Below are 15,543 nucleotides of genomic sequence, written 5' to 3'. Positions count from 1 at the left end.
CTCGAGCTCCTATTGGCTGCTGCTCGCCCGTATAAAGAGCCGCAGTGGCAAATTCAATCAGATCAACTGCGGGCATCCTCCAACAGACACACAGAAACCGGGACTCTTTATCTCACTGGGACTGGTTCTGAGCTGTTCTGTTGCTTTTTTTTTTTTCTACTTCTATTTTTTTAATTATTATTTTATTTTTGTCTGCGGCATTTTTTTTTTATTTCTCCCTCCACTCCCCCTCCACCCCTCCTGGAGAAAACTCTGTAGCGTGTTCGTCATCATGAAGGAAAGGAGAAATACGCAACCGCTGGTGGTGAGATGTAAACTGGTTCTTGTGGGAGACGTTCAATGCGGAAAAACGGCGATGTTGCAAGTACTGGCGAAGGACTGCTACCCTGAGGTATGCAACGTGACCCATAACTGTTTTTTAAAAAACATGACTGGGAGATTCGTCCGCAAGAAGATACTTTATGATTTAGTGAAACATAAAAGTGTTGCGAAATATGAACGAAAAGCAGAAAAACGAGAGGGAGGCAATGAAACCGAGTGCGCGGTTGCATGCGCATTTACTGGGATTTGGCTACTTTGGTTTGTTTGGTGCTCACTGGCTTATTATACACTTTGCACAGGCTTTATATTGTAATCCGAATGGAGATTACAGTGCTTCTTCTTATGAAGCACTGTATACTCATAAAAAGAGTATATATATATATATATATATATATATATATATATATATATATATATATATATATATATATATATATATATAATCTATCCAGTTGGACCTTAGCGACTGATCAAAGCAAAGGAAATGTTTTGTTGTCGTTTTCCTCGATCCCTTCTCATGTTAGTTGCACTAAATGAACTTCCACTGCGTGTGACTGAATGACTGACACCTTCCTGCTAATTGCATCCTGTTGCTCATCACTCCCCCATGCAGACCTACGTGCCCACGGTGTTTGAAAACTACACAGCCTGCCTGGAGCTGGAGGAGCAGCGGGTGGAGCTGAGTCTGTGGGACACCTCAGGTAACTGATCGCCTTCTCCCATGCGCACTGAGACCGTGAGCTCTGCCTGCAGCGCGGAGGGATGCGCAACAGCGCGCCGCGTTCAACGAGCTCCTTTGGCAGACAATACCTGGACAGACGTTTGCAGCGAGGAGGAAGGTTAACAAGTGTCCTTATCAGAGTTGAACGCTGCCAGATGCAGTTCCTCGCTTAATTGAATACGCCTGAATAAAATCTAGTGAAGGCACTTGAAGACATATTTGTCTAATTATTCTGATGACAGAACAGCTGTAAGTTGGACACAACATTTCTGGTCGGCCTTTACGAAATAGTGGCAAGGAGATGCAGCGAGTTGGGAGAGGAAGACAGAGCTCTGGTCTGACACGCGTGCTCAGTGCTGTGTGTGGCAAAATACTGCACATCATCCTGAATACACTATACTCGTACCGAGGTTGCTTTTGTTTCACTATGGTGAGAATGGAAGATGGGGTTAGATTGGGCAATCTGTTTTTATTCCTCTTCTGCTAACAAATAGCCTTTTTTGTTTTTGCAAAACTTGAAATTTTTCTTGTTTTCCTTTCTTTTTTTTGTTCATTAAATCCCACCTTAAACTTGCAGAAGGTTATTGGAGCACTCGTCTCCCCACTTTGCTGTATGTTTTACTTTGTATTTTTGCGGAAGCACCAAAGTACAGGAACTTTTAACCTGGAAGGAAGCATTACTTGAAGCTAGTCAGCCAGAGCTAATGATCATTGCTTAATAAGAGAGCTTTCAGCTGAATATACCCACGAAGACTTGCTGCAGCAACGTGTTAATACTGGAGATGCTGAACATGAGCCAAAATTTTAAGATTTCTATTTAGGAAAAAAAAATCCTGAAAACTATATGAAATCTTTATTCCAAACTGTGACCATTCACTGGTTTGTGTTGCAGTGTCACACAATTCCAAGAAATACATTGAAGCCCTGATGTTTTTGTTTGTATAATGAAGAAATGTAGGGAAAAAAGTGAAGGGGGGCCTGAATACTTTTGCCATGCTTCTTGCGTTGCCTTGGCGTGAAAGGACACCGGATGCCTCATTGACCTCTTATTCTTTGTGGCTTGGTAAAGGAGCGACACATTTGCAAATACTTTTCATGTACAAAATGGAAAAACCACTTATTATTCCGGTTCACTTGCTTTCTATGGAGACTTTGGGCATCATGTGTTTGCTTACACCACAGGCTTGAAAAGAGGGTCAATGTGTCTTTGTAGATATCCCTGGAGTTGTGTTGACCTGAATCCTGCCAGCATGGGTCTGCGGCACCTGTTAGAGTCAGACTCCCCCTTCTGCTCACCGCTCTGCACTTTCTCTGCTCGGTGCTCGTCGCTCACATCGCCAGAGTTACTGGGTCCGCATGACGGAGCAAATCCCGCGGCTGCAAGTGTGTTTACGTGCGTCTTCGCTTGTCATGTGCATCGGCGGAGGACGAATCCTTTACATAACGGACCCACATGCACGAGCTGCTGTTTTCACTCTCTCGCAGAGTAAACAGAAAATAAATGGATAAAAATGTAATTGGTCTGGAGCAATCTAATTCCTGCCCCAGACCAAATGCCATCTTTTAATCCCAGACTGTGGACCTTTGGTCTGGCCAGCGGGAGTGGGCCTGCTGCCCGGGGATGATGTGGCTGCAGAGTGGTTTCCTATTGAGCAGAAAGGTTTTCTAGAGCAGACAGGAGGGAGTGGAGAAAATGTGGTGACCTGCATTTTCCCTCCATATGCTGCTCGGGTCACCCACTCAAACAGCAACATCCAGGGGATTAAGACTCTGAATAGGACCAGTGGACATAACTGACCCAAACATACATAAACACATCCACCGTCCAGAATTGCAAAGCAGGGTTTCATACTCTCAAAGCTTTTATAGTTGTCAGATAGTACTATCTATAGGTTTTTAAAAATCCTGAATCAATTTAAAGCAAAACTTTTTTTCAGTCTCAGACTTGTCAAATTAGGACTAAAGAGGTTCTGTGATGCACTGTTTTCTGTCTTTTAATTTTCTGAATTTTTTTTTTTCTGCAGTACTATTTTTATATGTTTTGGTGGCTATCATCTGAACCTGACTGGTTCAAAAACAAAATGTCTGGTTGTCTTGAACCAGAAAAAGCTGTGAAATTGCTCTTTTTTTAATTTTGGAGATTGTATTGATCTTTGAGTTTCTCGGTCATTAAATCATAAATGTACATATTGAAGTCTAAAATGTTTAACTCGGTTTGCAATAAAATAAACAGACAAATTGCGTAAATAAAATATTAATAAATGTGAAACTTTAGATTTTAGAGAATACGGTCGAGTCTGAAAACTCAAAAAGTTTTCCATAGGGTGCCATCTTTTTTTCCCAATTATCCAAACCTGCACATTCCAGGATAGAATCCCATCAATACCTTTAACAAATGAACACAATGTAACCTTGACAAGACATGTCCATCTCCAGGTCATCTGGTATGATGGATGGATGATAATCTAAAACAAATCCTTTGCCTCTGTACACTGAGATCAGAACGTCAGTCACTTCTGACTCCTGACGATAAATGACAGGCTAAAGCAATATGCGTTAGTTTCTGTGTTGATTTTTTAAATTTTTTATTTTTTACTGTAATATCCTCTGACTGCGTGGAGTTGTGCTGCTGTGGCCCGTCCACAGTGAGAGCGTCTCCTCATTATCCCAGCTCCCCCTCATCGATTAGACCCACCTCATCACCGGCTCCACCCGGCAGGCAGCTCCTTCCCTCAGCTCCGCCATGGATTTACAGGCTAAAATCAATCCTCCGGTTTTAATCAGGCTGATCTGATCGGACGTTCAGGGTGGAGAGAGGAGGAGGGGAAAGCAAACTGTGTCCACTGGCCGTAACTCATGAATACTTAATAATGAATCTCATTATTGTTGGTGTTTGGAACCATTTTATTTCAGGATCAGTGATCTTGCTGATTAGGGCTTTGAGTTTGGGAGAATTTAGTGTAATCTAATTGCTTACTGTATTGTGTACAATTGAGATTGATGCCATCGATTTAGCTACTATTATTTCCAGTTTAACTCAAAATGAGAGCACATATTATTGTCTGAACAGAACATTTCACAGTTCACTGCTCAGCTTGTGGTGTCATATCTTCTTTAGAGGTTCACTCATCTGTTCAGTGTCATCTGATTGTCAGAATCCCAGATGTTCACAATTCCCATCTCTTTTTGGATGATCCTGAGGTGTTCCCAGGCCAGAGGGGATAATATAATCCTTTTGGTTTGTTCTGAGTCTCCTTTAAATGGGATGAGCCTGGGAAATCTCCTAAGGGCGGACACCCAGCAGCATCCTGATCAGAGGCCCGGTCCATCTGCTGCTTCCCAATCCACCTTAAACTCGATGTAAAGATTGTGCCGGCCATTAAAGGTGGGTGTGACCCCCGCCACAGTCCATGTAAAACCTTATTGTGAAAAAAGACCCAGCGTTCCCAATCAAGACATCCCCCTCTCTTTAGAAACATCTCAGTTTATTTAGAGAACATAAAATGGCTGCTTTTTATTTATTTTTTCAAATAACTGAATAAAAATTACTTTGCATTTTAGTAATACTTAATATTGCCATATTGCAGTACGACATTTTGTTTTAGCTTCTGTCTTCAGCCTGATTATTGTGAAGACGATTCCTCTCATTGGTCAGTTTAAATTAGTATGTTAGGAAAAAAGTCAACTCAACAGTTTTCTATTGCTTCATTTGGAAATGCATCAGATGCTGAAAATGGCTACTTTACTACTGTCAGTAACAACCTGCCCTCTTACAAGTTTTGTGATCAGCGCAACCTGGTTTCACTTTGATGTAGTGAATGTGTTCACTCACCTGAAAAAGGGTTTCTTTTTTAAAAATGTTAGAGCTGCCTCATCCCCTAAGAGTGATCTGACTGTTCTCCTGATTTCTCTGTGCTTCTCTTGCTCTTCTCGTCACCTTGAAGCAGCTCATGTAATTCTTCTGTGACTCAGGCTATGTCAAAAAATATCCAGAGTTGTGTAAGTCTCAGAAAGTTTAGATAAAAAAAAAACATAACTGTGTGAATTGCAGCTAAAGGAGATGTAGTACAATTGCAGGTCTGGAGGGGGCTATGATGCATATGTTAAAAATATCAACATTTAAAAGAAGAAAGTCTGCAGTAAAGCTAAACAGTGCTAGACTAAATCATAGACATAACAAAGATATTTATTTTATGTTGTAACCTTGACCTTTGCTCTCAGTTATAACCTCTTTGATAGTTGATTTTCAGTTAAAATCACAGTCAGGACAAAAGAGGTTCTGAGGCTCACGGTGTTGGTTGGGATACAGTGTGATGATTAAGAAACTAAAGTATCAAAAAAAGTGGGACAGTCTTCATTATTTCCCTCATTCCAACAGTAAACCCAGTTTAAGGATTTTTTCATAATCCAGAATGAGTTGAGTTTTGACAGTATTTCAGGAACTAAATAACAGAAATCCTGGCAAATGCAAAACTGTAAAATAACAGTCTGAGGCAGCTTTGCGTGTTTCTTCTTTCGACTGTAAACTGTCTGTATTTATCAGCTGAAGGAGCGCCACAGCTTCAGTCGGCCGACTGTGGGTGATGGAGCTGGGGCCTGGAGCAGCACTTAAACCTTCCCCCACCCAAAAAAACACAAAAAAACCCCCCCAATCTGAGTCATCCCTTCCCTCGATCATTAGTCTGTCTGACCTGTGCATCCTGATAGCGAGGAGTGCTAATGATGGAAATGGACTCCGTCGCTCACTTGATTGAACGCACAAACTCTCTCTCAGTCACTCATGCACACAGAGCAGACGAGGTACTCCCTTCCCCCACCTGTGCGCTCCGACAATCATCTTCGCAGCCCGTAAAGCTCACCATCCCATCTCCGCCTCTCTCTCCTCCGTAGGTTTTGAGCCCTGGGCGCTGCACCATTAAACACATGCGAAGTGGATCTCGGCAACAAGACTTGCAATCTTTTCTTCATCTGCCATCCCCCAGTTAGTCAGCTTCACTCCGCATGTTTCATGCCTCAGAAACTCTCCATCTGTCGTTAAGAAAGGAGTGGAGAGGAAACGTTTGGCCTTGCTTATCGCTGCATGGGCATCGATCCGACGGTCCAAATCATCTCTCGGTTTGTAGCAGCAGAGATCTAAAATGGGGAGGTTGGAACATCCTACTTAATCTTTTATCTCTCTCTCCCTCTATGCTGGCAGGATAACGTATTTGTCAGCTTCAGATGCAAGGGCTCTCTGGGGCCCCTGTGGTGCAGCCCTCTATTGATTGCTGCATTTAGATCAGGGGTTGTTTAATGCAGAATCACATCCTGTTTCCTGGCTGTGAGCTAACCTCTTACTGGAGGAGGAGATCTTTAGAGCACCCTGTCGACTCTCCTGCATGACAGATAAGAAACACTGAAACACATCCCCATCCTCCGTGGCTGATTGTTCTGATTTAAATGTGTGCTGATTTAAAAGACATTGAATGCAAACTTTCTCTCAGACCATTTGTGACTCTTGGTTTAAGTGGATATTGTTGATGCTTGTATTTTTGTTGAAATGCAGTCACAGCAACTTTTTGTCCCAGGCTGAGTGTTTAATCTTTGTTACAGTCATGACTATACGGGTTTAGATTGGCAGCATTTTTTGTATATCCCTACAACAGAAGCAATAATATCCTCTTAGGGTGGATGCTCCCTCCTCTGTGTTGGCTCACATGGGAGCTTCCTGCTGCCTTTCACTCCAGGTGCCTCCAGAAATTTCTACATGAAACTAACATGTTCCTCATGTCGACACAAACAGAATCCATCAAATGGCAAAAAGCCTGATGTCAATTGTGAAGCATGACGGTGGAAGTGTCATGGTTTTAGCATATTTTCCTGCAGCAGAACTTGGTCACCTCATAATCCTATGAAATATGCCATGTATCAAAAAGAGCTTTTTCTTCAACTAGAACGCACTTTTATGTTTTGTGTAATCACTAAAACAAGGCTTTTTACATATAGACAAACTACTTTCTTTACCTGAGGTTGTAAAAAAAAAAAAAAAAAACGCTTTGAGATTTATGTGTAAGCATTTCTTTTGCCTAAACAATGTAAATAGCAAAGCCTCAAATGACAGCAATGAGAGCACGTTAATTTCTTAAAGCACAGAACCAGAATCGGAATGAAACGAGCGTGTCCTTTTGTTCTTTTCAAACCGTGTTCACATTCTTCTTCAGGACAGGGATTTCATCACAGCTTGTCATTATTCCTCTCACAGCACCCAGCAGCTGGCAAATTCACTTCCAACCTTTGATAATGCGAAGGATCATTAAATATTCATGAAAGTGCTTCATTCATGTTTGTATGTGCTTTTGTACGTTTTCTTCCGATGTTCCTCCGCAGAAAACAATCAGGATAGTTGTGTAATATCTAATGAGTGATTACACGGGCTTCTTCCCTTATCTGCGGCTATAAAAGGAGCTCCGAATCCCCGTTGGGATCCGTGCGGAGACTGAAGTAAACATTTTAATCCCCCCTGAGCAGAACTCTTGTTCTGTTTCATCAGATAGCAGATTGGGCTCACCTCTGGATGGAGCCAAAATTAGATAGTGAGTCTGTGTGTAATCAGGTGTCTTTTTTTATTTTTTTTATGTATAAATATACTGGATGTGTGTCTCAGTCTCTATTGCAGAGAAGGAATGTCCCCAACAGTAGGTGGGTGGGTTGGTTTTTCTGGTCTGAAGTGATTGACTGGCAGCAAGGGCAAGCCTTTATGGAGAGGTGGGAGGAGGAGGAAGAGGAGGAGGAAGAGGAAGATGAGGAGGAGGAAGAGGAGGAATGGCTGATGTAGACGGTGGATTCCGAGGTTGTTGCTGTGGAAACAGAGGGACTAGAGGTACTGCTGCCGAGCATAGGATTTTTTATTTTTTATTTATTTTTTTGTGGAGTTGGGGGGTGGATTACTTAAGGATTCTGAGCATGAGTGGGAGCGTCTGCCTGCCCCAGACCCCACCGTTCCACTTGCATAATCTAGAGCAAGGGAAGATCAATGAGGATTTGGTGACCGATTGTCATCTTCTCCTGCGTCTGAAATGCCAGCAGAGGCAAAGAAAACAGCATCTTCAAGAACAGGAAAGAGAGGCTAATCAAGAAGAAGCCATTGTGGTTGCATATAAATCCTCCTGCTGCATGCTTATATTTTTATTTAGTTTTTTTTTTTTTTGCTATAGAAAAATTACTACTGGATGTTGGTCAGATTTTCCTTTTGTTTCATCACGGTTTTAATGTTTCATAACTAATGAAAGTCAAATAGTTACTTAGGGATTCAGGATCTAAAAAATGAAACTAAGGTACAATATGAAATAAAACATCAGGTATTGTCATGTGACTGTTTAATATCTAAATACTTAGGTCATGTGACACTGGACATCTAAAGAGAAGTATGTCTCTTTAGAAATAGCTTATTCTTGCTTTTAACCACATTAATAGTATTTTGCCTCTCTGCCCTCTAAGGTTCTCCGTACTACGACAATGTGAGACCCCTGTGCTACAGTGACTCTGACGCAGTCTTGTTGTGTTTTGACATCAGCCGCCCAGACACAATGGACAGCAGTCTCAAAAAGGTAATGTCTTATTTTAATTATCATCTTCTATTAAATGCTGTCAAAAAGAGAGCTTAACAATTATACCTTTGTGTCCACAGTGGAAAAGTGAAATCCTGGACTTCTGTCCAAGCACTCGGATCTTGCTGATCGGTTGTAAGATAGACCTCCGCACCGACGTGTGCACACTCATGGAGCTGTCCAACCTAAAACAGACTCCAATTACCTACGAGCAGGTGAGAACCCCAAGAAGCTTATTTGTCAGTAAGGCTAAACTAACACTGGCAGGAGCAGGTGAGCTTTTCTTGTGAAAGAAATTAAAATAAGTTTCAGAGATGCACCAAGACTTGTCTGTTGACCAGAACCAAACGATTTTCAACCTGATCAGTCCCGACAGGTCAGGAGCTCGTAATTAAGATCTTGCTTTAGGTCAGAGAAAGCCCCAAATGTAAACACTACCAGTTTATATCAGATCTGTTTGGTATAGGAGCTGCGACTATGGAGGAAAAATGAAAAAGTGAATCTCTGAGGGAAAATGTTGGATTTAAAATCCAAAATTTAAATTGTTTAGAAACCTCAGAGGTGAGGATATATATATATATATATATATATATATATATATATTTAATAGGAAATATACTCAGGTTCTGCCGTTTTAGCAATGCTAGCTGCTTTTAATGTGCTGATCACATTGATCACTAATACAAGATGCAAAAACTAAAATTAAAGTGTCGACTCTGTCATAACTTTGCCCGTTTTAAAATATGAACCCTGCTTTACAGCAGATGCTCTCTTAAACACACAGCTCGTAATTTTAAATCCGAAGAAATATTGACACAAAAGACCAAAGCTTTAGCAAAAAATAGATTGGAAATCCGATTGACGCATCTCTAATCAATACATGCGGTTATTTTATATTTTCTTATTCACACAGTAATTTGTTTCAAGTTAAAATGTTATGGTTGTTTTCGTTTGTTTTGGCAAAGCAACTTAAGTGACCTCATTCAGACGCATGTATCTCAAAAGAGATAAACTAGTTCTATGTTTTAAATGAAACCTTTGCTGCTTGCATTCTCTCGCAAATACAGTATTTCTCCCACCAGATCAATTGTTAACATTTCGTATGTAAAGGGAGCGAGCTCTAAGCTGGCAGCTGACTCATGACTTGTCCTGTCACAAAGTATTTTATAAACACAATCGTAAAGCTCTGGGTATCAGTGACGAGCCGTAACAGTTGTTATCATCCACCTAGTTATACATTTGTTAAAATGATCCCAGTGAGGAGGGATTTGTTTGGAAAAACAAAACAACTTTTTATGTCTTTCATTTTGAAAGCAATTAGTTTTATGTCTGCAGTTTCCAGTAAGAGGTGGAACAATGTTAATTCCATCTCAAGGAAACATAATTATGAGTGGGAAATGGTTTTCAGAATAAACTAACCAGTTTGTTAGAACATGCTTTCATTTTGAGGCCTTTTTTTTAGAGGTTTCTTAAGCTTTTAGGCTGTTGCTTTACTACACAGTGTCGTGAAAAAAGTATTTGTCCTCTCTAATTTAAAATGTGGTACTTAAATTTCAAACACGTTTTAAAATGAAGCCGTTTCATTTTGTCCTCTCTAGAGTAATTGGTCTCTCTAATTTGAAATGTTAACTTGTACTTAAACTTAAATATCAAATATCAAACACATTTTCAAATGAAAGACTCCAAGAGTAAATGCTAAATGCAGTTTTCAAAGCAACCTGATAAACTAGAAAAGTTCTTGTGCTGCCATCAACTTGTAAGTAGATTATTTTGCCTCACTCTTCTTTGAAGAAATGTTTCAGTTTAGTCATATTTGAGGGGTTTTGAGCATGAATGGCCACCCCAGACCATCTCAGTCACATTTAAGTCCCTACTTTGACTAGGCCACTCCTAAACCTCAGTGGTTTTTGTTTGCCTGTTTGTTTTTGTACCCTGTCTGAGGTGGATGTGGCTCATTCTCCTACTGGATAACCTACATGTTCTCAAGCTTAAAGTAACTGATAGTCAGACATTCTGTTGACAAGTCAGACGAGTTTCTGACTCGTTCTATCAATCACAGCAAGTAATCCACACCAACACACTACCACTGCCATATTTGACTGTCAGTTCGATTCCTGAAACGCTGAGTTAGTTTCACAGCAGATGTCGGCCTACACTGTCCAAAACTTGTCACTTTTGTCTTGGGTGTGATGAGACATTCATCAATTGATCTGAACTATGCAAAACAAAAACAAAAAGTTTTGTCACAGTTGATTTGGTTTTTAACGAGAGGGCGATTTACTTTAGACATGAGGTTCGGGTTGTTTTCTTTTCTCTTTGAAAACTGCATGTTGTGTTTATTCACTGGTTAGAAAACACACATTTTTGACATATTAAAGTGTGACAGCAAAGCAAAAAAAAAAAGAATAAACTTTTTAGATGGAAATACTTTTCCACTGCACTGTATGCAGGGAGGTGGGGCGTGGGGAGAATTTTCCATCTTGTATTTTGGTGCAAGTTGCTAATTCAGTATATTTCCTGACATCATTTTCTACAGGGCTCTGCTATGGCCAAACAGCTTGGTGCTGAAGCTTATCTAGAGTGCTCAGCCTTCACCTCGGAGAAAAGCATTCACAGCGTATTTCGTACCGCAGCGATGGCCTGCATCAACAAGCTGCAGCCCCTCCCAAAGTCCAGCCCCACCCGCCGCCTCTCCAAAAGACTCCTCCACCTGCCCAGCAAGTCGGACCTGCTCTCCTCCTCCTTCAAGAAGGAAAAGACCAAGAGCTGCTCTGTGATGTGAAGGAAGGCAGGAGGGGCTCCAGGTCCTCGTAGACGACTCCCAGCCCCAGCCTCTTTGGTCTCGGGGAAGGGGGGTGGGCATGATGGTTTTATCAGGGCTCTCCTGCTGAATCCTTCCCTCACCCCCCCGAAAACCAAACAAACCCTCAGAAGAGGCGGACACTCAGCTGTCCGCTCTCTCCTGAACCTTCGAGCGCACATCCATAATAAAATTTTTTTTTATTATTATTAGTATTATTTCGCTTTTGAGACAAAACTTAAAACGGTAAAGGGTTGGGTCCATTGAACTTTCTTTATTTTCCCACCTAAAAACAAACTCTCCATCTGTCTGATTTTTATGCATCTACAGGCACATCTTGATTTAATCCGATATGGAAGTGTGCGATTTTCAAACTTGTTGCGTAAATGCCTCTCAGAAAAACCGAATAGATATTTTTCTAAGTACTTGAACAAATCTAGCATGAAACTGTTGGGGAATTAGCAAAAATCCCTCCCTAAGTGTGGTGTGTGAGGTGTCCCCTGTTTCACCCTTTTCTGGTGAAAGAACATTATGTAGAGGGAGAACAGAGACAGAATCCACAGACCTGTCATCACTGGTGTCAGTGGCGATATGAGCGGCAGAAGGCAGTGCTGCCGTGCGTTCAGAGTCTAGCTTTCATCCACCTGGATGGGCCGGAGAGCCATGGCTGCGTGGCTACGAACGACTCTGTTCCACCAGCTTCCAGTTGAGCAAGTAGCAAAGGCTGGCGAGGTTCTGTATTTGTAAAAAATAGCAGCGGATGTAAGGCCAGGAAAAAAATTTGTGGAGGCTTGAAATGGGCTCCATTCACTGCAGGAGCCCCTACTTCTACTAATGCATCAGAAATAGAAAGGCAAAGAGGCTTTTGTTGAAATCGGCATCATAAACATGCAAGCTTCAACCCGTGTGGGTCTGATTTACAAGGCTTCACTGCTTCAAGGGTTCAAGGCAGATTTTAAAATGTAAGATCTCTGCCATTGTGGTCAGACTGACAATTAATGCTAAAAATATGCTTTGTTTAATCAAATATTCTTCAGAAAAGAGTTGTAGCATTGCAATGATAGTTTTTTTTTTTTTTTTTACCATTTGCAGTTTGAAAAATAATGCCTTTAATGTTCCTGGAAAGTCAGTGAGATTTACCAATACTGTAAAATGCCTGTGAATTTGCATTGACCTAATGTAGCACTCCACCAAATGCAACTCTATTCTTCCAAGACAAATTATAGCTTACGTTTTGCGGACACTTGAATCTCTTGACCTTCAACAAGCGTTGCTCACTGCTGGCGAGAACGACGACGGAGCAAAAATCAAACGCTTTTCGTCATCGGCTTAAATCTTTGGCTTCATGGTTATGTGTCTGTCCTGCGCTTCTGACCGTAAAGCAATAACGATTGAAGTGCTCATGATACAAGGTGTGGCAATAAAAGATGCAGCTTCGTGATTACCGTTGTGCTCTAAGCGGTCGGTAGACAGACATCATTGATTGGAACCATTTCTGCTGTACAAACCGGCTGCTGAGCTCGTGTCTGTCCGTTCTTCTGTGCAGTCGCTGGTTTTTGGAAGAACCGGTGACGAAAACAAATAAGGGGGGGGAAAAAGGAAGAAGCGAACATGCTTCTGTTAGCTGAAAATGTACCTTAGTTTAAATGGTTCTTTTGATGGAACTGCAGCGACTTGCAAAAGTATTCATATCGCCAAACCTTTTTTCGTATTCAGTGCAAAGTTCTTTGACCAGTTCCAATCTGGCTCTATGTGCAAGGTTACTGTCCTGCTTGAGGATGAACCTGTTCCCTGATCTCAGATCTTTCACCTCTGTGCTGAATGCTGCTGCCTCCTCTCTGTTTCACCATGGAGATGATGTGTTCATGGTGATGTGCAGCGTTGGTTTAGTTAGCCACAGATAATGGTTCAATTAGCATCCTGTTTTACCAGAGTATGTTCCTCTCCACGTTTGCTAAAAGAGTAATTTACATCCAAATCAATATGAATGGAGCAGGTTTCATCTGTAGCTCTGCTGACGTTCATGTCTTGGTTGCAGTTCTTGGTTATTCTGCTCTAAATTCAGATGGTGGGTTAAATAACGCTGGCACAGTTTTAAATCTTGACATGTTTTATAACCAAACTTTACTTTAAATTTTATGTTTGCTAGCAAATCCATGAGGTCTTCACAGAACGGCTGGATTTATTCTGGGATTAAATTGGTTACAATGGGACTTTTTTTTTTTTTTTTTGACAATTAGATTATTTCTGATAGTTGTTGTTTAAACTGGATGTTAGAGTAAATTACATTCAACCCATCTGCAGATGACCTTCTTCAGATTTTAAAATAAAAATGATCCTTTCATCCTTTCCGCTCCACTTCACAATATTGCGCTACTCGGCGTTGGTCTATCATATGAAATACTGTATTTGTCAAAATGGGAAAAAAAAGGATGTATGGCTAAAAAATGCTTTTGCAAGGCTCTATAACTGTTTCTTGGGTAAGTTGGCAATTACACACTTTTCAAATTAGAGATTAACTTCAAAAGTGAACAATTTTTAATTAAGGGCTAGTGTGTCAAAGATAAAAATATATATATATATAACCTAAAGTAGGACTGAGGAGAACAAGTAATCAAACTGCACAGGCTGGCCCTGTCCAAAGAAAGCTATTTTTCCATTCTTCTTTTATGTGTATTTTTCACTATTTAACGCATGATGTGAGTTCTCGTTATCTTGGAAATATCTTCCAGACATGTTGTGTCTTAACGGTGCTGTGGATTTTCCCCTTGGGCTTAGAAGAGCTTGACGCCGTCGTTTCCACAAAGGCTTCCAATATTCAAGGCCTGGCTGCAGTTCAGACTTCAGCTCTCTGTCATGTAGACGGATCATTTCAGTCAATAGGCAGACACATCTACTACTATACCATTATTTAACAGTTAGCTTTCAAATAAAAGAAAAAAGAAATTAAGTATCGGCTGACATTTTGTGCCTGATGCAAAGCCTTTCTATGATGGGTTGTTCAGGCAGCTCGGTGACCATGTCAGTTATTACGCAGCCTTTGTGTCGTAGTCAATGTGTGGTACAAATGGTGCAATCAAACTTCTACGCATGTCCTATTATATGGTTATATATACTGTCTTGTTTTATAGTTATGAAATTATTGTTCCTGATGTTGGTATTTATTTGGTGGCTATTTTTGCTCTTTATTTTCAGTGACATGTACATTTGTTTAAAATCTGTTTTTGAAATCCTTCCTTTTTTGTTATTTTTGTTTGCGTTTATCGCTGTGTTAAATAAAGCTTGTCCTGGAACATGTTTGCTTTTTTTTTTTTTTTTTATATAAATTCAAGTAAATTAAATTCCCTGCAGTGAGGCAACTGCTTGTCTTTATCACTCTTAGGCTTTATAAATAATCAAACATGTGAGAGGACCTTGTCTGATTTTAAAGCAAATTTAAATGAGCATGCATGAGGGGATTAGTGTCACTTTCCATCACATCAACCGTGATATTGGATCATAGCTGCTGTTCAAGGAGCTTTAATCACAGATTCATGATTGACCTTTTTCTTTTTTCATAACACTAGATGGGAGTAAAAAGTACTTTTGACTGTTTAGACAGATCCGTATTTTAAAGGACTGCATCTGCCTTCAAACGCTTCACGTCCGCCATGCTGAAGATGTGTAATAAGACTGGCCGGTTGCCACGTGAATACAGCTGTGGTGCCAGCAGGCCAACCAGCACATGTATATGCTCACTGCAGTGAGATGGTGCAGGGAGGTGACCGTCTCACCTCCCTGCACCATCAGCAAAAGAGATCGGTCTCTTTCGCTGTTTTCAATCCAACCGGTTTTCTGCAAATGCACACATTTCAACATGTCCAAAATGACCTTTTAACCCACCCAAAGGTCTGTTTCTGACTCAAAACATTCACATAGCAGTGATGCATAACAGAATCTTGTTGGCTCGGTAGTTAGTTGCCCAATAACTGAGCATGAATATGTAGATATTCAATTAATAAAGCAAAAAATCTCACTTTTAATTTCCTAAACATTCACGTTTGAGTTTTATTAAGATTTTAGATTAATCCTCAAAAATAAGACTTGCCTATTGTGCAGACTGTTTTTAGTTTTAG

General features: G+C 40.7%; 1 protein-coding gene across 1 annotated transcript; it reads left to right on the top strand.

Annotated features, from left to right (window-relative positions):
• The first annotated feature begins 78 nt into the window (after nt 1-78).
• Nucleotides 79-14,721, top strand: rnd1b (Rho family GTPase 1b). Its single transcript, XM_055049857.1, has 5 exons — nt 79-391; nt 935-1,022; nt 8,519-8,628; nt 8,709-8,843; nt 11,165-14,721. Exons 1-5 carry the CDS (start codon nt 272-274, stop codon nt 11,408-11,410), a joined length of 699 nt encoding a protein of 232 aa, XP_054905832.1. The 5' UTR covers nt 79-271; the 3' UTR covers nt 11,411-14,721.
• The last annotated feature ends 822 nt before the right edge of the window (nt 14,722-15,543 follow it).

Source organism: Poeciliopsis prolifica, unplaced genomic scaffold, assembly GCF_027474105.1.
Source record: "Poeciliopsis prolifica strain line A6 unplaced genomic scaffold, Auburn_PproV2 SCAFFOLD029, whole genome shotgun sequence".
NCBI classification, from domain to species: domain Eukaryota; kingdom Metazoa; phylum Chordata; class Actinopteri; order Cyprinodontiformes; family Poeciliidae; genus Poeciliopsis; species Poeciliopsis prolifica.
The sequence above is the reverse complement of the archived record's forward strand: the minus strand, read 5'-3'. Positions and strand labels throughout refer to the sequence as shown.